At 51.5% G+C, this 20,852-nt stretch overlaps 5 protein-coding genes across 5 annotated transcripts; all 5 read right to left on the bottom strand.

The window, feature by feature from the left end:
• BCR38DRAFT_387218 (OPT oligopeptide transporter protein-domain-containing protein) lies at positions 1-2,844 on the bottom strand (the record flags this gene model as incomplete). The annotated part of the gene is made up of 7 exons (XM_040857499.1): positions 1-522; positions 597-886; positions 958-1,135; positions 1,207-1,470; positions 1,564-1,845; positions 1,904-2,581; positions 2,641-2,844. 7 exons carry the CDS (start codon positions 2,842-2,844, stop codon positions 184-186), a joined length of 2,235 nt encoding a protein of 744 aa, XP_040717609.1. The 3' UTR covers positions 1-183.
• Positions 2,845-7,103: 4,259 nt separating this feature from the next.
• On the bottom strand, positions 7,104-8,104 carry BCR38DRAFT_300466 (uncharacterized protein; the record flags this gene model as incomplete). Its single annotated transcript, XM_040854547.1, has 5 exons — positions 7,104-7,167; positions 7,243-7,273; positions 7,325-7,389; positions 7,436-7,929; positions 7,985-8,104. Coding segments are annotated over 5 exons (774 nt in total), but the record flags the coding sequence as incomplete, so codon positions are not given.
• A 1,077-nt stretch (positions 8,105-9,181) lies between these two features.
• On the bottom strand, positions 9,182-10,365 carry BCR38DRAFT_425431 (ubiquitin 3 binding protein But2 C-terminal domain-containing protein). The gene is made up of 2 exons (XM_040859718.1): positions 9,697-10,365; positions 9,182-9,585 (listed from the first exon to the last, which is right to left on the bottom strand). Exons 1-2 carry the CDS (start codon positions 10,235-10,237, stop codon positions 9,473-9,475), a joined length of 654 nt encoding a protein of 217 aa, XP_040717607.1. The 5' UTR covers positions 10,238-10,365; the 3' UTR covers positions 9,182-9,472.
• Positions 10,366-10,969: 604 nt separating this feature from the next.
• BCR38DRAFT_336968 (uncharacterized protein) lies at positions 10,970-14,779 on the bottom strand (the record flags this gene model as incomplete). The annotated part of the gene is made up of 10 exons (XM_040855498.1): positions 10,970-11,058; positions 11,205-11,490; positions 11,697-11,967; positions 12,053-12,127; positions 12,234-12,328; position 12,354; positions 12,660-13,671; positions 13,758-13,940; positions 14,268-14,583; positions 14,654-14,779. 10 exons carry the CDS (start codon positions 14,777-14,779, stop codon positions 10,970-10,972), a joined length of 2,454 nt encoding a protein of 817 aa, XP_040717606.1.
• Positions 14,780-16,777: 1,998 nt separating this feature from the next.
• BCR38DRAFT_464318 (transcription elongation factor SPT5) lies at positions 16,778-20,759 on the bottom strand. The gene is made up of 4 exons (XM_040862669.1): positions 20,214-20,759; positions 17,532-20,148; positions 17,408-17,457; positions 16,778-17,318 (listed from the first exon to the last, which is right to left on the bottom strand). Exons 1-4 carry the CDS (start codon positions 20,481-20,483, stop codon positions 17,190-17,192), a joined length of 3,066 nt encoding a protein of 1,021 aa, XP_040717605.1. The 5' UTR covers positions 20,484-20,759; the 3' UTR covers positions 16,778-17,189.
• Positions 20,760-20,852: the final 93 nt, after the last annotated feature.

Below are 20,852 nucleotides of genomic sequence, written 5' to 3'. Positions count from 1 at the left end.
GCAGATTGGAAATATCTAGTGATAAATGTCTCTAGATTGACGGTAGTACTAGCTTCTTCGTAGGTAGCGCGGCATTTAAGCGACGTAGCCTTATAGTTAAGCGCCTTAATTCGATAGGCTTGAAATACGGGTCATGATGGGTTGTAATTCAGTTGAGCTGAGCCTTGCCCCCAAGCCCGTACTTCACTCAGCTGAAGGGCAAAAATCGTAATTCCCATCCGCATTATTACCCCACCAAGAGGGAAAGGGGCGCGGCGGACCCCCAGCGCCAAAGACGGCAAACGACAAGATAAACAGCACCGAGAGACTGGCGCCGTCAAAAGCGCTAGTAACCAAGTACGAGTAGTCCTTGAAGATGCGCGGGCGGTAGTTGCGGAGGTAGAGCTGGGTGATAAACCCGGCGATGACCTGGCTGAAGATGACGCAGGTCTGGGACGCATTGTAGGGGATGTAGCCGGCGTATTGGATGAACTGAGGCATATTTATCTCCGTGGTCGCGAAGCTGCGGATCTTGGGGACGAACTAAGATCACTCGGAATTAGCAGACCGGGTCGGAGGGATTCGGAAGAGAGAAGAGGGGGCGGTGGTACACTCACGTAGACAAAGATACGGTGGATGACAACGACGCCGATACCAATGGCTAGTCCTACGGGAACCATCTCGTACCTGGTACCTCTGGCATAGAGGTACTTGGCCAGGGCCCAAGAGGTTGCGTTGGTATTATACGACTGAATGGTGGCACCACTCCAGCCATTGTAGCCGTCGGTGTTAGCAAGTAATTCGCGATTACCACTGACAATGGAGATCATGACGGCATAGTTGATGAAACCGCCCAGTACGGTCCCATAGATTTGAGTAAGGAACATGGCACGAGGAGGAATCTTGACTGGACATCGATGGAATTAGCATTGCAGGCCTACGGGTGGATTGGGGGGCACGGAAAAATAAAGCACGTACGATATTCGCCCATCTTCAGATCGTTGGACAGGTTGACGGCATTGGCGATGACGCTGTGCGACCACGCAGCAAAATACATGTTACCAACGGGGCGTCCAGGGAGCATGAGACCCGCCAGCATTTTCGACAGATTGTTCGTGGCAATACCATTGCCGAAACGGGAATAAAGAATGGTGCTCTGCAGTAGGGTAGGTTAGCGTCAGACAACTTGGCTCTTCAGCGCAAGCCTTTCGGACACCGAGAACTCACCAAGGGTGCGATGAATATTCCTAATAGGAGCGACACAATGTAGGCCCAAACCGGAAGGGTAATTTTCTGCGTGATGACGACGACGAGCCCAAGCACGAAACTGAACACCAGCACGGCGACGTACCACCACCATGGTGTTTCCTTGTAGTGCTTTGCCATGTAGGCATGGTGTCGATCATCGCATGATCCGCTTTTGGCGCTCTTGTACGCCCTGACGATGTCACCGCCCCAGAAGAGGAAGCAGTGGGCAACGAGGGCACCGATCTAGAAGACAAAAAAAATGATGCTTAGTCCGCGGTGAGGACAAGTGATGGGTGGTAATGGCACGAGGCTTGGGTACAAGGTAGAGGTACTTACGGCAGCATTCGCCATGAACATTGAATACGCGAAACTCCCGGTCAGTCTGGGGATACCATACTCGGCCAAGGCGGTTTCGTTGAGCACAGCCCCGGAAAAAACCTGGGCACTTGGGTACGTTGAGCCGTCCTCGGATCGAAGCCGCGTCGACATGAATGGCTGGGACATTGCATCCCACGCATTGGTATAATAGATGCCGAGCATGGCGGCAAAGCAGACAAGGTAGCCCGCGGCTGCATGGGCTTGCAGCTTGAGAGGCAAAGAGGTGTTGAAGGAAGTAATCTGCAAGAGGTTGGGTTCAGTCAGTCGACTTTGCGGGAACTTAGGGAGGTTGTCTTACATATTGCCAGTCCAAAGACAGACTGAAGAGCCCCAGTCCCTCGTTATTGATGGAACCGCCGAAGAGATTGGTGAGTACGGCTGCCTTGGCCCCAGTAGCGTGCATTGCGGCCAGGCAGGGGATCGAGATGGAATTCAGCCATGGCCAAATGTAGGCAGGGAGGAACTCGTAGGCGAACATGCCGGTGAAACTGTACCAGAAGAATCGGAGCGGCTTGGAGTTCTTCAGGTCCTGCCAATGGAGTCCTTGGAGAGTTTTGATCGTGGGGAGACTACTCCAGTAAACAGCCTCGACATGCCAGACGGTAATGGGACGCATGATACCGCAGATGCCGTAGCCAAACAGCCCAATCGAGATCACACTTAAAATAACGGTGGCCGGCTTCAAAGGCAGGTCGTAGAAGATATCTTGCGCGGCGAAGACCTGAATACTCTCGACAGCGTTGGAGGCCGAAGTGGCAGTAATGGCACATATTGCGTGCTCCTTCAGGTTCCAAGGCCCATGGTTGAAAAAGGAGATGAGCGCGATCCATCGGGGTGGTTTGCCCTGGCCACCCTTCTCCCTCCACCGAGCCTCGAAATGATCACCCCGGGGAAGAACGTTGGCCCAGGCTTTGCCCAGAAAGTAGGCTATGAGGGTAATGAATGTACCCGAGATGGTGATCTGAGTGGGTTTGAACTGGACCCAGCGTCAGCCTATGCTATCGTCTTGGAATTTGAGCCCACGTGTCAACTCACAGAGTAGATCTGGCGCATGACGGCTTGGAAAGCCGCGAGACAAGTGGCCAGAAGGAGACTTCGAAAGGTTAGGGCGGGCTCGCAATCATCACGCATCGGCAGCAGGTGGTTGGCGGCATCAGCACCCGTTCTGATGATGGTGCCCTCACTGTCCTCATTGTCACTGTCGCCGTCGCCATGGCGCAGAGGGGGTGCCGTCTTCATGACATCACTGCCAGTCTCGGCATCGTCGACAGCGAGGTGCACTTTCTCATCCAGGGGCAAGTTGCTGGGAATAGTGACGACCTTCTTCTCGTTGATGACCTGGTGGCTGGGAACCGAGACGACCTTGCCCTCGACGGGGTTGAACGCCCCGACGAGCATGGAGTCATCGAGAGGGTTTAGCATGTTTGCTGTATAGACTGCTGACTGCTCTGACTAAGGGAGGTCGAGGAGAGCCAAAAGCCAGAGGAGTCCCGCCCGCAGTGTAGAAGCGATGGCAATTTATCTTTATCCTCAGGTCACAAACTCCCCAGCACCGGCTCCTTCCCTAATTGGTGTGGGCCGCATTTATGCTATTCTCCAATCCCTGCTCCAGTCTAGAACACGTCTTGTATAGACGCAACCCCGGTCATCGTGTGATAAGGATTGTGCAATTCCACACCTTCCTTTCCTCATCGCAAAGCGTCCATTATTTGCCCCTTCGGATACCTGGGGTGGTCTAAACTCTCTTGGCCGGGTTAGGATTGTCCAGAATACGCGTTGCCAGTTAAGGAAAGTCCTGATAACGTCGTAATGGGGAAATAAGCACATTCTTAATGCGGCATATTGTTCAAAACTAAATTTGTAGACTCCACTACATGGCTTGAATGGTCCTTTCGAGTCCTGCACGAGTGATCGAGATTTTCAGCCAATACTATTTGTGTTGCCGCACTGGTGTAGATCACACGCACGCGACTAATCGCTCAAATCCGGGGCGCCACAGAAAGCAGCCTTAACTCCACAACTTCAGTCATAAGTTGAGATATAATGGATCAACCGCTTTAAGAATTATCCCTGTTCCTCCCGGCGCGTCAATTGTTTCGAATCTCAGCCTGCTTGAAAAAATGGAGGTTTTCCCTGACCAGGTATAAGAACGCTCTACCGAGGTACAAAACCTGAGTTCTTAGTAAAAGTTCCGCAGGTACTCAAAATATAACGCGCTCCTAGGTTTAATATATATTAAATTTAAATATAGGCCTTTTTTCAATTAAAACAAACGATAGAAACATTTAATATATATTGGGATAATTACGAGTCCGTATACCGATCTTCTATTACGAGGGGTACTTACTAAAATATATCTACTAGCGCGTCGCGTTAAAGCTTTTTTTTTCTTACTATAGAATTATAAAGGTAGAAAGCGTAGCCTTAGCTCGAGATAACCTTATTATATATTGGACCGGCAGGGTACACTATGGAGAAGGAGGCCCGGGGCTCCGAGTAGATGAGTGAGGAAAAGGAGGTCCCGGCTGCCCTCCTCGGCCACTGGAGGAAGAGATGGCTCACCGGAACAGAGCATCACGACCGCCAGCGACGCGCTATCGCTGAGGAACCGGAGGGCCCTTCGATGCAGATACCGAAAGGGGGCAAGTATTTCGGCCTGAACCGACTGGAGGCGTCTACGCTGTGCCAGACCAGGACGGAAAAAATAGGACTAGCAGCCTTCTTATTCAAGACAAGGGCTTTTGGCGTGTACTCGCCGCTATGCCGCTGTGGCGACGCCCCTGAGACGGCAGAGCACGTAATCCTCTTTTGCGGGCTGTTGGAAGGACCGAGGGAACGATTACGGGCCGCCATCGCACCACGGCCACTATACTCTCGCAGAGACCTCGCAACGGCAACAGGAGAACCAGTAGTTAGTGGGACTATTGTAAGGTGGCTGCTAGGGACGGATCGGACAGCTTCAAGGCCCAGATAGCATCGATCTTCTCAGGGGGGACTTTGTTGGTAGGTTGAGAACCAACGTAGTATGGTAGTGGACGCAACGCAGTCGCCAATAGGGCGAACCGACGACGCAGCGTATGTATTTAATCCAGCCATTAGGGCACGGTTTGACATACGGGAGTACTAGCAGAGGTACCGGGGGCTTCGAGCCTACGGCGTATTTAATAATAATAATAATAATAAACATATGTTCAACCTCGGAGCGCGTTATGTTTTTAGTACCTGCTGAACTTTTGCTAAGACCTTAGGTTTTGTACCTGGCCAGAACGTTCTTGTACCTGGTCGGGAAAAACCCACCTCGGAGCGCGTTATGTTTTAAGTACCTGCTGAACTTTAGGTTATGTACCTGGTCAGTTTACGCTCGCTGAATGCACCTACTCCCCATCCTACTCAGCCCCACAACCACCCCTGCCCCCCTGGCTTCTCCTCCACCTCTCTGCTCTACCTGTCTCTCATATCCTCTCCCCATGCCTCCTCACAGCCTGGAAATCTCGCGTTAATGTCGACTGGAATCAGCGCGCCAAGTGACCCATCCACGCTTTTCTCAATTCCAACGTCTTCTGGATCGTAAATCCGGGGACGATCGAGCTGTGGATCGCCAACCCGGCCGCAGCAGAAGAGGTGTTTCGACGATACAAAGGGGTTTTTATCAAAATCCATTGTTGTACGACGTATTCGATGTATTTGAACAGAGCGTGAATAGTGCGAATGAGAAGATCTGGGAACGGCACAGGTGGATTACGGTGCCGCCATGTAATGAGAGTATCAGTGAGGGGGATTAGGAGGAGGCGGGTAGGCAGGTTGATGGGGTGCGGAGAAGTTGGTTTGGTGTGGCAGGGAAAGCAGACGAAGCCGATGAGATGGTGAGGACTAGGCAGGAAGATGGGTTTTGACGTGCGATACGATTTAGCGAGGCAGGAGGGCGAAGAAGTGAGATTGGAAATAGGCATAAGATGAGATATCGCGATACGGTAAGGAGCATGATACTGAATCTCATGCAGCACAAGGTCGGCTGGCCGAGTTGATCGTTTTGGGGAAACTTGGGAGGTGGTGCTGGCTAAAACCGAGTTTCAGTAGTATCTCGGTGAGATGCCTCGTGAATAAAAGGTAAGATTCGATGCCGGGGAAGCGCTTTGGGATAAGCTCATGAGCGTCCTCATGAGAATCGTGAGAGCATCAGAACAAGAGAAGGAGGAAGACAACGGGGTAGCCACTATGGGCCTCAAGCACAGCGAGGTGTTTGGGAACATACTCAAGTATAACCTGGTGGGCCACTATGCGACGGCGAATACCCTTAACTTGGCCCTGACATTGTGGCTATCGATCGGAAATGGCGCGATGGGTTTGGGGAAGAGATCGACACCGTAGCGAAGTAGCGGTCCTGCAGGTACCACGACATATTCCCCCAGCTGTTGAGATGTCTCGCACTCATGATGAGACATCAGAGCTCAATATTCTCTATAGTACGAAACCCTCCGCCTCTACGTATTCATCCCACCAAATACCAACATCATCCTAAACTTTTCAGTGTCGCGCACCCATCCCGAACCATGGGGGGCTCCGGTACTCCAACTTTTCGTCCAGGTCGATAGATCAATATTGACGGCCATTAGGAAAATACGGACATAAAGCAGTCCAATGAATACGATCATTACAATTGGCAGTAAATAACGCTTGTGGAGTCCCAGGTTGGCACTTTCGTACCCTGGAACGCGGGACCTCATGGTTCCCCTGAAGAAGTTCTATCAGGTGGAGTTCGTGAGAGTTATTCCGGGTCTGTTCAAGAGTGGGACTCAAGTTCGAATCTTGAGTGGATAGGCCGAGTCCAGTAGTGAACGGGCGGAGGGAAGAGCACAGCGCCACATGAATGGGGCCAGGGTGGACTTCGCTGTGAAGATGCAAGGGGCTGTGATGACTAACATGCGTTGGTTGTTATCAACAAGATTGCAACCAACATGCAGTTGAACATTTTCCCGCGATCTAAGGGATAAGCTCACTCACTTGTCTGTATATATTCAATGTCTACAATGTAAACAAACAGACCTTTCCGGTTGAGTATGAACAGAGGCAATCCATCATCTGGTATGCTAATTAAGGGGTATAAAAGGAGGCACCGCCGCCACAATAACCTCAACCGTAGTCGTACACACTCCATCCGGCCCCTGGTTCTTGGTGACCCGGAAGCTGTCTTGGTTTTGCAAATCGTGGACCGTAACAATATTATCCCCGTCCGTTATCTGCACATACTTGACTTCATAGTCAATCTGGTATCCAATCCTCATCGTTCCCATCTGCCAATCTTCGCGCTGGCCTTGCTCGAGATCAAACTTTGTGGCGGCGGTGGTGGTGGTGCTGCTGCTGCTACTAGTCGTATCTCCTAGTTCAAACATGGTGTTGTGGGTGGTAACCTTGCGGAAGAATCGACTTATTCCACATAACGTGGGGGATATATTATGTGAAGTTTTGGGCGGCGGAGACGGTCGGGATCGACGGTTCCGTAAATCCAGGAGGGGTTGTAGGGCAGGTATGGACGCGGCGATGATGGTGGCAGAGCCTTCGATGCTGTGGGATGGTCAGGGATGTACGTCGACGGAGAACAGGGGGGTGGGGTTGGGGCAGGGAGGAGTATTGGCGTACTATGTCCATATGACAAGTTCAGCAGCGTCATCTGCACAGAGCTGTCAGCACTTTTCCCAGAAGTCCAGATAGGTCTAGTCACAACTGAAGTCAGGATTACTCAGAATCTTCAGCCGAGTACATTTGTATATAGCCATAAAGGTTCCACTGCGTACGTTAGTACCAATCGTAACTATGGACAAAAACCACTTACACAAATCCCAGTCCCACAGCGACAGTCAACGCGACTCTCTTATTTCCATTGAGCCTCATCTTCCGCATAGCTAGCATAGCATAAGTGGCTAAGCATAAGTTCGTAAGGCCCGATATGGCGCTCGTGGAGGTGGCATAGTACACGGCTTTCGAAGACACGACGCATATATTCGTCACCATGTTGGGTCCATTAGACTTCTCCTCAATCTTGCAACCCGACACCAAGGCGAGTACGTTGCCCATGAGTCCCGCAAGGCAGAATGTCGCCAGTGACCAGAGGACTATGCGGTGCCATTTCGGTGGGCTGATGAGGCGCGTCATCATGAACACAATGGCGAGTTTGGGAAGTGCGAAGGATAGGATTCCACATGCGAAGATGGCGTCGGATAGTCGCAGGACCGTCATCTTGTCTTCTTCGTTGATGACAGAGGCGAGCCGTCCGTAGCCCTTGTATACGGCTGCGATAGATGCTGCCGTTGCGACCCAAGTCGCCAACTCGATTGCGTCAGTAGAGAAAAGCAACACATGGCAGGATTATACCGAGACATACCACCGACGTGACAATAAGGCCATCATCAATCTGGAAGCGGTGCACTACCACCGTCTTCACAAAGATGCGGGCGAACCCAAAGATGGTGGTGAGGACCGTCAGCGGAATGACGGAGCCAATGATTGCCACTCGTTTGTCACCTTTTCCCGTCTCCAGCGGTGACTGGTTGCTCTGTGACATTGAGTATCGTCGGTTTCGATGGATCGATCATCAGTCATTGGTCACCCTGCGCTTGCGGACAGCAAGGTGATGTGTGGAAAACGCGTTCTGTCTCCGTAAGTCCAATGGCCAGGTTCTATATCATATTCGATAGGAAGCTGGGAGTTGGTGATGTAGTCAAACTTGTTGTTCGGGACCATTTGCTGGGGTAAAAGATCGAGATGGCAGCCTTTCAAGGTTCCAGTGATTACCGGACATCGATCACTCGCTAACAAGCTTTGAGACTAGAGTTTAACCTAGTCCATCCACATATGCGGCCGCGATGGGTGCTTTGAAATTATCCAATGAGCTGTTGAGACGAGAGTTTAGAATCCTCCCTGATGCCGGCAACGAGCGGACTAAGGTTCGCCATTGAATCGTACCCTTGCAGCCATATCTTCAGAAGCCCCATATTTGATCCCTCCCACTTGGAAAAGCAGGTCGTGCAGGAGGTAATCACTCTGCGCTGCAGTAAGAGGCTGGCTAGTAGTTATCTTGTTTCATCGTATCAGAGAGAATGCATCAGAATCAACTTATCAGCATAAGGAATTGGACTAATCTCGTCATCAGTGTCATAAAGATGGAAATCTTCATCCAATGATGACATGAAGGAAATAAGCATCATTGAACTTAATTAAAGAGTTCACCCGGTCTGGCATTTAAGAGTAGGCCGATGTAATGGCTCCATGTACTCAAGAGTTATTCGTGCCAATTTAGGCTAGCACAATGTCACCCCAGCGCCTCTATTGTTCAATACAGTAGGGAAAATTCGAATATTCTTTAATGTATTTTAAGTAAAAATCTACGAAGTAGGAAATTCAGGAAGTCACAGGATAAACCATGCCAAAAGGGTGTGGGGAAGGGGGCGGACGGGGGCGGAGGGGTGGATTGAATATATATCGTAGACTGAGAGGTTCCACGCGAGTGTGTTCTGTGAACTTCCGAAGAGGTAACAACTTCCCATAGTTAGTTGCTCAACATTTTTAGAGCATGGGCATTATATTGTGGAGTGGTTTATTCGAATCATGCGATACTGACTAAGTGAGGGAGACAAAAAAGTGAGAAAACAGCACTCAATGCCACCGGAGATGAACACAAATCTGTCGTATACAGGAGACAACTTGAGGGATTCAATTATTTCATTGTGCGTGATTATCGTGGTGGAAATTTGAAATGAGTGAAACCCGGCGTTACTAGACATTATCATTCCATTTCATATCTCATCTCTCGCTTTTCGTCGAGGTGGAAGCCCCCTCTCCTCTCTCCCACCATCCCTGCAATCCCACCCGCCTAGCAAAAAGGTGGCTCGCAAGGCAGACCGTAGCTGTAGGCGGTGTAAACGCCAATGGGACACTCACCGTAGTTCTGGAAGAACTCGAAGTGCGTGTCATTGGTCGAAGTCTCTGCCAAAAGGTATTAGCATCTAATTGTCCCAGCCACGACCATCAAGAAAAGAAAAGAAAAGTGTAACCAGATTCAAAATGGACGGAAGGACAGGAGATCAGTCAACTCACTCCCGGCGACACAAGTCCCCGCCCCCACAAAGCAAGGCCCAACATCAATCGTATAAGCGAACCCAGGCTCCATATGAATGGGCGGGAAATCTGGGAACGGGCCAGGCGCAGGCTGATTATTAAACGTCGTTTCATCGCCCGGGCAACTGCCGGGGTTATACCCCGTAAAGAAGAACGTCCCTGCCCCCTCATACGTAAAAGAGGAAGTCTGCAACTGGTCCTGTCGGGGAAACAGGAACTCGAGGGTGCAGTTTGCATCGGCGCGGGAGGCAGGGATGTCAAAGGAGAAGATTGAGGACACCTCGTTGGGGGTGAAGACGCCAAAGTATTGCGGGCCGTACGCGGTGTCCGGGGCGCTGGAGTTGATCTTGGTGATGTAGTGCGGGAACTCGAATTGGCCTTCTTCGAGGTAGGCTGGGCAGCCATCACGCTTGGAGCGGGCCCATTCGTGGGGGGCGAGGGCACGTTTGGAGACGAGCTCGTAAGGGGCGGCGGTGGTCAGGCCCAGGAGGAGGGATGTAGTGATGAGTGTGGCCTTCATCTTTGAACCGTGTTTTGGCTGCGGCTTAGAAGCTGGAACCGGAACTGAGCATAATACTAGTTGTATAGTAACGAAAAGTAGCCGAGGACTTGGGTTGTGTCGTGCAGAAGCAGCCAAATAAAGGCCTGCGAAGTCGAGAGCATTTATACAAAAAAATGAGACATAGCTCACGCTGTCATCGCCGCCTGATCGAATTATCTAATGTACTAGCTATTATCTCCCCGAACTTCCTCGCTTCGTATCTGCGCCTGCTGTGTTCAAGCATGCTGCAGATAACTTCCCTTTCCAGACCAAGCAGAACTCCACTGAACGGTTCTCAACCCTGCACCACCAATGCTGAGAAGAATAGGTTCCATGTACTACGGAGTTCCCCAGGGACAGATGAGATTTTGAGTGATTCCACGACATGTGGTAGTTTAACTTCCCCGCAGTCAGCCGCATACGAATGATGCACAACCAACCAATAGCGGAACCGGGGGTTTTGTCATACAACCAATTTGGATTCAACTTCTGATTAGAGTGAAATATATTGTCTAAGGCCTGTTCCCGTCGACAAATGATGAAAGACTTGCTGGGCCCGCGTCGCTACCCAGCCATCTTACTTGCTTACCTGCCCACACCGCAATCCAGGCCGCTGTCATGCGCTCCAAAATCCCAGACGTCCAGCTCACCAACATATTCTCATCTAGTCAGCCCATCCGGCGCCGAAGTCCTTGGATCCTTCGGTAATGTTCAAATAACGCCTCGCGCCCGTATAGCCGACCTAAGAATCTTGTGCATGTCAAAAGCCTGCTCTGGTCCCAACATGGTATAGTGGGCGCCTGACGAAATCCACATGTCAGCCCTTGCTTTCAATAGTCTGTGAAGTTGCTGAGTTGTTACATATGCAGCCATGCAGTAGATACAGGTTCCCCCCCCCACTTTTCTTCTCTGTAATACCCATCAGGGAGAATTGAGAAAGCCTTACCAGGACTGTTATGGAACCTCACCTCGCCCCTCGAGAAATCCTGCCACGGCGATAGATGCTTTTCTCGCCACGCCTCCTTGTCCCTGCCTACGGCCACCAGCGGATGTGCGTAGAAGACGTCGATGCACGCGACGGAGCCGACGGGGCGGTAGTCGTGCGCGAGGCCCTGGAGTGCACTGGAGATATCGGCCCAGCGCGCGAGCTTGGTTTGCGTCAGATCCAGTTCCTTCAGCTTCGCGGGCGGGGCCATTTTCATGACCTTGCTGAGTGCCTCTTCTCTCTTGTACTACGCATTCGCAAAATAAAGCAGTCAGCAATCACAAATCCCACTTTACCCATCGGCCAATATAATTTCCCGTTTCGCATATAGTACTTAGGTAACGGGAGAAATAAATGAAGGAGCACAAATACGAACACAGACTGATACAGAAAGATGGAAAAAATGAATGATTAAGCATAGACACAGTCTAATACAATTAAACGCAGACATACCTTCTTAGACTCGGCGGTGCGTTCATGCGCCTCCTCCTCGGTGATGAAACCAAGGAAATAAATCAAGTTGAGGAGCAGCTCTCCCCAGTCGATCTGTTGTAGCCGCCAGGCTATATGTGGTGGTCCGTTCAGACTCCCCACGAACCCGACTTCGTTCCCAGCGGCTTCAAGTTTCTTGGCTATCTCGAAGGCAATCATCGAGCCGAATGAATAGCCGATCAGTACATACGGTCCGCTCGGTTGCTTACGTTGGATGGCGTGCATGTAAATACTGTGCGGCTCGAGAGATGTCAGTCAGCAGTGGCCGTTTGCTAGTTTTATCGGGATCGCAAAGAGGGAGGGGTGGCTATACTCACGTTGTCATCTCGTCAATGGATTCAAATACCTTCTCTCCGGGGTTGAAGCCAGGCGCTCGAAGGGCGTATACTTGACTACGGTGTTTGGTGTGTTAGTATACATCAGTCAACGCACTGACCCCCAATAATCCTCTACAGCGGCCAGAACACTGCTAAATGCACAGGCAGGAGAATTATATACCGATCTGAGAAGTACTTGCTGATATTCAGAAATACAAGGACCTCGCCGAGTCCAGGATGGATGAACCAAATTGGCGATGCCGAAGACCGGCCCGACTGTAATACAACGACAGGGTTGTACTCTCCGGCTTGGGCATTTTCCCCCGAAAGAACAGCAGAGAGCGCCCTGATGCTCGGGTTTATGAGTATTATCCCCGTTGGTATATCCTCGAGGCCAAGATGCTGTTGGAGTGCCGTTTTATATCGAAGCAGGCGGATGCTGTCGATTCCCATATCGACGAGACTATCTTCTACACCAATGTGTGCAGTTGCGAGGTCAAACTCGTCGGCAAAGATCTCCGCTATCTTCTTCTCCATTTCCGTCTTAGGGGGTAGCCATATCGAGCTCCGATGCCGTGTCATTCGACCTGTCGCGTCGGCCAGGTACTCGTCGAGCTTGCCCGCTTCGTACGCAGTCTTGAGCCCAGAACGAGACACTTTTCCAAGAGAGGACTTCTGTAACCGCTCAGCTGGTATTGGCACGATGTGAAGGGGGGTTTTAGAGCAGTAGAGAAGCGTGGCTGTGATTATCCTGTTGAACGCGGATGCCAGTACATCATCATCGTCGTCCGTTATTCTGTCCGAGCCCACGAACGTAACGACGACCTCCTCGCCATCGCTCCCCTTGGGCCAGGTAGAGAAAGCCGTAGTGTACGAATGCACAATCAAATCCTCTGCAGCCTCCTCGATGGCGGACTCGAGCTCGTGCGAGAAGTACTTGACACCGTTGATGATGATGGAGTCCTTGGTCCGGCCGCATAAAACCAGATTCCCGCCCTGGGTAAAATAGCCCGTGTCGCCCGTCTTGAACCAGCCATCCGCAGTGAAAGCCGTGCTCGTGTTCTTCGCATCGTTATAATACCCACTGAACAAGGCCGGGCCTTTAAGTTCCAAGTTACCCTGCTGACCATTCGAGCACATGGACCCATCGCTATCGGTAATACGCATCTTCATGGTGTGGATTTCACGCCCCACGGAGCAAAAGTCCTCCATGTTGGACCTTCTCTCCAAGTTAGGGAAGTCTTTGTTGTAGATAGACCCAGCACACGTCTCCGACATGCCAAAGGCGGGTTGTAGGACATGGTCGGCTGCTCCCATGGATCGCAATAGTTGGTTGAAGGACACACCGGTCGAGACGGTGTTCGCCTCGCCCCCTGAAACGATAATGCGGAGCCTCGACAGGTCAATTCGCGGTGTGGCCGTCCTAGCTTCTAATGCCTTGCACACCGAGGCAAGGAAGAAGTTGGGGGCAAATGAGTAAGTGACAGAATGGGCAGCCATTATCTCGAGCCAGCTCAGCGGGTCTTGCAAGACTAGTTTGGCCGCGACGTGGACTTGTGAAGCACATACAGCCATGGCATGGATGTGCATTTCCGTTACACAGGCAACGTGATCGAATCCTGCCATTTAAATTTTCAGTCAGTCGAACCTATTGCTTTACGAAGGGTATTGGGGGTGGGGGGTTGATTGTCAATATTTAACGGACCTATCCAGTTGAGAAAGACGTCGGTCTCCGAGGTTACGTTCAGCCGAGCCTTCCCTGTAACAGCACTGATGACTTGAGAATGTCGCAGCTCTACAGCTTTGGCGTTCCCTGTGCTCCCGCTGGTGAGCATAAGAAATGCCAGATCTGGACCATTGGAAACAGGCTCCCTTACAGCCTCCGACCCTGTGTCGTGTTCCAAAATCCCAGATGATTCATACATATTGGAGAATCGCTCAATTTCCGAGCTGCCGTTGGTGGCAGGATTGCCATAGATGGTGGGACGGTCATTGACGTCGAGGTGATCTTCGATTTCCATGTGCCCGTGTTTCTCCCCGTGCTTCTCGACATGCTCAACGGGCGCTGATGTTTCATTGGTTCTGCCGGAGGCATTGGTGTCATGGTTGGCACTTTGAGTGGAACGATTCTCATTATTCCGCTTTCCAGCAGGGTGTTCATATCCATAGTCGTTAGCATGGGTGACTTTGACGTCGAAATCGCTCCTCGTTGAACCGCCCTTGAATGCAAGCTCTTGAACAGGCCGAAGACTTTCGACAAGCACGAGCTTGAATCCACTAGCAGCAGAAAGTTGGTGGGCAAGAGACTCTGTAGTCAAGACAAGAGGATTCCGAAGTAGGTTGGCTAGATGTTGCAAGTGATGCTCGCAAGCCACCCTGTCAATGGGAAGCGGAGTGGAGACCGCGGGCACAGCCTTGGCTACCAGGACCGACCAGAACCAAATGAGATAGTCGGCGTGGCATTCCAAGTGAAGCAAGACAACTTGGCCCTCAATGATGGTACCGCTGCTGCGAAGGATATTGGCGTTTTCCTATGCTCAAGCCACCATGTGAGTAGTCGTCGCTTTCATTAAAGGAGATAATAAAAATAGGAAAACGTACTCTGGCTTTGATCAACAGACTGGAGTATGTGATCGAGCTTTTGGAGTCATGCTCATCGTAGAAGAAGAGGCGCTTATTGGCGGCATTCTGAGCCGCCCGCTCCAAGAGCCCCAGGAGTGTTGACATGGCTGATGATCAGTGATAGTAGATAGTCGTATATGCCATATTCGGAGACAGTAATGCTTCACAAATTCTAAGCGTGGCCTCTTATCAGATGGCTCAAGTATTCAGTCTCTGAATCTGCTCCTCCGCAGCCGCTAAAACTAAGTTAAATAGTTTAATGTAATGCGGAGTCTGATTTTCCAGGTAACTAGTACGCATCACGCCCCTTAACTGAGACAATGTATCTACTCTGTAACAATTATTCATGTTACAAGCCGCAAAATACATATATGTTGAACAAGGGCTATCTTCACTAGCGTTGCAACAGGACGGAAGGGGGAGTGACATTGACAACGGTCAGCCAGGCCTCCACGAATCACGGCAAAGATCGCCCACACATTGCCTCTAACATCTGCATCTATGCGGCAGCTACGTTTATGCTTACCAATTGCTGGCGCTAATTCTAAAAACGACGAGAGCAACATCGGACAAATATTATTATTATTATTATTAAATACGCCGTAGGCTCGAAGCCCCCGGTACCTCTACTAGTACTCCCGTATGTCAAACCGTGCCCTAATGGCTGGACTAAATACATACGCTGCGTCGTCGGTTCGCCCTATTGGCGACTGCGTTGCGTTCACTACCATACTACGTTGGTTCTCAACCTACCAACAAAGTCCCCCCTGAGAAGATCGATGCTATCTGGGCCTTGAAGCTGTCCGACCCGTCCCTAGCAGCCATCTTACAATAGTCCCACTAACTACTGGTTCTCCTGTTGCCGTTGCGAGGTCTCTGCGAGAGTATAGTGGCCGTGGTGCGATGGCGGCCCGTAATCGTTCCCTCGGTCCTTCCAACAGCCCGCAAAAGAGGATTACGTGCTCTGCCGTCTCAGGGGCATCGCCACAGCGGCATAGCGGCGAGTACACGCCAAAAGCCCCTGTCTTGAATAAGAAGGCTGCTAGTCCTATTTTTTCCGTCCTGATCTGGCACAGCGTAGACGCCTCCAGTCGGTTCAGGCCGAAATACTTGCCCCCTTTCGGTATCTGCATCGAAGGGCCCTCCGGTTCCTCAGCGATAGCGCGTCGCTGGCCCGGACAAATAAAACGATAGTATTGCGTATCGTCAACGTGGTTCTCCCTTGAGAACCCTGAGACAAGCAACTAGACACATTCCTTTGGACTTGATGCCTAAGAATGCAGCGATGATTGATGACGGTTTCGTGACAGGTCAGATTTAAACCGGCCCACCGTAGTCGGCTCCCACTACCTGGTTCCATGCCCAATAACAACACCCTTCAAGTTACGCAGAATGATTCTCGACTAAATCGGTGGAAAAGGAGGACACGTAAGAAACTGCAACCTCACCGGTTTGTCCACTGCCGAGTGGCTTTCCAGACACTTGGCCACGTTCCAATGGGGTGCGTAAACAGCGGTATCACAATAGTCCTCCGAAGCCAATCATGCGCTACGGAAGATGTGTGGCAAAAACTTGCTGTTGTGTGACAGAACTTCGAGTGCCAGGTGGGGGTCATAATTGTCACTGGAGGAATAGGAGTACCACCTGATGATACCGAGAAGCTGTCAAGGTATACTAACATTCTAATAACTCTAAACTCAGTGACTATAGCGGCACGCTATATGAGAACTTTTGTGTATCAAATGACTATAAAAATGGCATGGAAGAGGCGCAAGGAGTGAAGATTACGACCGGATTAATGCTAGCGTGTAACTGGGAGAACATCCGACAAAGTGCAGATAGCACCTTCTGTGTTTCGCAAGAGTGAGGGGGCCTTCAAACCACCATGAAATATTACAGATCTGACTAGTAGCCAATTAAGAAGTCCCTTGCGTCGGCTAGTCTTTCGATCAAGAGTCGCAGAGCCGGGACCTTGGGAAGAAACTTGTGTCTTATGGACGTGCCTGTGCGAGTACAGCACGGATTGAAAAAGTGCGGTTCGTCTAAAGTCTGGATCCCACCGCCATTGGAAATAATGACGGGTGACTGAAAGTTGCATGAGTGGTCGTCGTCATGGATTCAACTGGCTATTACTAGAATATATGAAAAAGCCTGTCGAATGAGCTTTGCGAGGTATGGTTGCCTCTGTATCCTCTTTGTTATTCTATAAGTACAACACCCATGTTGTCTGTGCCAACACGGTGAGAGGCATTATCACCTCTTTAATAACGCCAAATGTCACCATCCCCTGGAACTCCATCAGCTAAAAGACAAGGCGGGTGGTCTGTAATTCACATTTGCACCATGTAGCCAGCAATTAATCTTCCTCGTATCTCGGTGCGGCGGGCGTCTCAGCACTCCAAGGACCAGGCGTCGGCGCCTGTAATATTAAAATTAGTAATTGCTACACCAAAAACAGTGGATGCAAATAGGAGTTGGTTTTCAGTTGTCTCGAGAGAAAACACCCGATTCTTGATCACGACACTTTGCTCCCGGGGCCAACAGAAAAGGAGGAAGCAAGAGCTGATAATTGACTTACACCTGCAGCCGGAGTCGGAGCATCGGCGCCCCAGCCGCCTTGCCATTGAGCACTTGGCGTCGGGGCCTGCAATGATAGAAGATTAGTCATCTATACTCAGTTTGTTCTGGACGCAGACGGGAAAGGGAAGATACGGTTTTCAAGAAATTACTCACATTCATCGCTGCGGGCGTTGGTGCAGTGTAGTTCAGACCGGGCGTGGGCGCTGTAATCAGTTTTAGCAAATGGTGCGTATTGTTATGGCGACAGCCTCAAATGGAAGGAATGGGTGTTACTTACCACCTAGCATGCCAGGTGTAGGTGCATCATATGCATGCGATCCGCCTGAAGCGCCAGGCGTATATCCAGACCACGAATCACCGCCGTTTGCAGTAGGCGTGGGAGCCGACGCGCCATACGGGGTCTTCGAGCCGGAGCCCCATGCATCAGAAACGCCTCCACCATAGGCAGGAGTCTTAGAGCCGTGGCCAAATGAGTCGGGAGCCGGGGTCTTGGCACCGGATGACCACGCTGGAGTTCGTGAACCGGCGCCGCCGTATGCTGTCCGATTGCCGTCATACGGATTGACCGTACGCGAGCCATCAGCACCCGCCCATGCAGGTGTACGGCCGCCATCGCCACCGGCCCTGCTCCAAGCGGGAGTCCGACCACCATTCGGACCCTGTGTTGGTGTTTTCCATGCAGGAGTTCGGGATGAGGCGTTGGTCATGGGCGTGCGACTTCCACCGTTCCATTCTGGGTTGGGGCGGTCTGAACCCGGGCGTGGCCCAAGGAAGCCTCCAGGGCGTCGGTTCTCGTAATTCTTGATTTCGCGACCGCTCACACCATCTCTAACCACCAGGTCCGCCTTCGGCACGTTGATGATCTTGCTCTTCGTGTGAAGCTCCACACGGGCATGGGTGTCGGTGGTCTCCTTGACACGGCCGAGCAAACCTTTCCAGCCGCCTTTTTTGATTGTGACAGTCTGACCAACAAGGCGATCGCGGCCAAAGGTGGCTTTAGGAGGTGGCATATCGCCTTTCGCATTAGGGTTCAGCTTCTTCATCGGGTTCATGGAGTTCAAATCAGGCCCAGACGCGATCGATGAGGTAACGCGGCCACCCTTGGCTGAGATGGTCGACACGTTGCTAACCTTGCACACGAATATTCCAGCATTCTCATTGGTCGCGTTTGTGTGGCAGAAGACATAGGTGCGGTGAATATGGACGATCTTGCCTTGGCGGCTCATGCCACCGTATTCCTTGACGACGTCGTCCGGTCGAATTTCCGACCCGTTGCGGTCTGCAGCCACTGCAAGTTTTCGCCTTGGGAGTTTGTTTGCAATCTGCGAAGGCATGACTTGTCGAGTATCGCCATTCTGGTCCAAGACGACCATGGACTCTCGGTCGAGCTTGACGATGCAGCCAACCGTTGTGGGATCTAGTTGGACGAGATCAAGCATCTCGTACTGGCCCAGAGCGCCTTGTCCACCAAGGTCACTAGCTTCTCGGAGGTCCTTGCTGAAGACAATGATCTCCGTTGTTGTCTGATCGGTCAAAAGAGTAACTCGATCTTCGGATATGCTCACGACCATACCAACTTCATCGCGGTATCGGCTGCCACCAATGACTTTGACGTGGTCACCAGTCTTGAATCGCTTGCGCAACCCCTTCGTCGGTACCTCGATAGTCTGGCCAGCAAGATCTCCTTCGGTCACGTCCATGGTGACAATATCACCTTGGACATTGGTTGCCCTACCCACGACGCCCTTCTGTTCGCCCTCATACACCTCAATGACGTCGCCGGGAAGGTAAGTGACATTTGTAGAGCTATCCTTCAGGCTAGCAGCCAGAGACTTCAGGTCAATGTTCTCCACGCCATCATCACCACCCGACGCGAATTTAGTTACTTCTTCGAGGGTGGGATTGACGTCCTTGACTACAAGCAATTGAATCTTGATATCTTTCACCAGGAAACCTTGCTCAAATTCATCACCGTTGTATTGCCAAACATTGGTATTCGGGTTACCAGTGATGTAGCGGGGGTGTCTTTTGCGCGCCTCTACCTCACTGAAAAGCTTCTGGGGTGGACGTGCTCCAGTTACTGGACGCTTTCGCTTGCCGTCGGCCGTCATAGCACCCGGGTGCTCATCGCGCATGCCGTAGTCGAGTCGAGGAATATATCGCACCCTCGCCTCAAGACCGTTTTCGGTCACGTCGAGAACCTGGGCAAGGTCACCCGCATATTTGTTTGGTCGTTTAAGTCGCACCCATGAGCCGGGCTCGAGCGTGGGGGTCTTTTGGACTCGAAGAAGATCGGGCATCTCCTTAATATCGACTAGCAACAGTTTGGTTCGCGGGTAAACGTTCAGCATTCCCTCGAGGGCCTGTAAGATATCGGTTTGGCGTTGAGCCTCCACGTAGATGAGGCCCTTCATGACTGAGTTGGGTCCGCCTCTTTCGAAAGCTGCTGTGATGCCCAACTCATCTTTTGTGCCCATCTTTTCCTGAACCCTCTTCATGATGGAGAAAATAACCTCGCGTTCCTTGCCTTCCTTGCATCGTACTCCCCAGATACTGGGGTCATCAACACTGGGAAGAAGCAGTCTCTGAGGGACAGCGCCGGTTTCGCCCATGCCGGGCGCGCGACGACGGTGAGCATGTCTTTGCTGCAACTCTCTTGCCATTCGCTCGGCATCAAAGTCGGCATCTTGCTGGCGTCTGCGGTCAAGGTCCTGGTGGATTCTCTCGTCGTCGCGAGCAGCGAAGTCGGCCTCCTCGGGATCACCGTGCTCGATGAAACCCTCTTGATCTTCAGCGCCTTCCTCGTCGTCTTCACCTTCGTCCTCGTCGTCGACTTCGGCTTCGATATCAAAGAAGGCGTTTCGTCTGTCCTTGCGACGCTTGCGACGGTGACCCTGCGGGGTAAACGGGTTAGACTCCTGGAGTATGCAGAATGCTTAAATTAACAAGCGTGACTCACCTGGATTTCATCCTCTTCTTCCTCATCCTCGTCTTCTTCGTCATCGTCGTCGTTTCGCGCGTTCACGTCATCTTGGTCGTCTTCTTCCTCTTCGTCATCCTCATCGTCGTCGGCACCATTGCGGGTATGTCCAGGTGATGCCTTGCGACGAGGGGCCTCCTCTTCATCGTTGTCTCCGTTTTGACCCTCATCGTCGCTCATGTCAGCGGGCGCCGGGTTGAAGTCCTCTTCCTCGTCTGAGTCGACTTCGTGATCTCGGGGGCCGCTCATTTTGGCTGACAGTGATTTTGACGCTGGCAGGGAAACTCTTGTGTGTACTGTCAAACGTGTTTGAAAGGGAAAGAAAGAGCGTTGGGACCGCAAGATGTTGGATGTTGAAGGGAAGGCAACCTTCTTTACAAAGTCGCGTTCGTTCGAGCAATGTGGAATCTAGAGGTCGAGCGGACACATGCAGCTGCAGCTTGAGTCCCTAATCCCGATAGAGGTTAGACTAATGGGTCGAACTGCACTAACTGGTCCACCAACGTGGCTGGAAGTCAAGAGCACCGCCACAACACTGCAGGAAGGAGCGGCAAAGTTGCAACCAACTCCAATTACCGTTACTTGACTTGCGAGCTCGGTCAAGTCCAAATCGATATG

The sequence above is a fragment of the Pseudomassariella vexata genome (assembly GCF_002105095.1).
Source record: "Pseudomassariella vexata strain CBS 129021 chromosome Unknown BCR38scaffold_4, whole genome shotgun sequence".
NCBI lineage: Eukaryota > Fungi > Ascomycota > Sordariomycetes > Amphisphaeriales > Pseudomassariaceae > Pseudomassariella > Pseudomassariella vexata.
The sequence above is the reverse complement of the archived record's forward strand: the minus strand, read 5'-3'. Positions and strand labels throughout refer to the sequence as shown.

Bases quoted from the DNA above. Each gene is read 5' to 3' on its own strand.
- BCR38DRAFT_425431 (XM_040859718.1), bottom strand. From the start codon at position 10,237: ATGAAGGCCACACTCATCACTACATCCCTCCTCCTGGGCCTGACCACC. The intron at 9,586-9,696 runs GTGAGTTGACTG...ACCTTTTGGCAG, and splicing joins GGGGACTTGTGTCGCCGGGA to AGACTTCGACCAATGACACG.
- BCR38DRAFT_464318 (XM_040862669.1), bottom strand. From the start codon at position 20,483: ATGAGCGGCCCCCGAGATCACGAAGTCGACTCAGACGAGGAAGAGGAC. The intron at 20,149-20,213 runs GTGAGTCACGCT...TTTACCCCGCAG, and splicing joins AAGAAGAGGATGAAATCCAG to GGTCACCGTCGCAAGCGTCG. The intron at 17,319-17,407 runs GTGAGTAATTTC...CTATCATTGCAG, and splicing joins CAACGCCCGCAGCGATGAAT to GCCCCGACGCCAAGTGCTCA.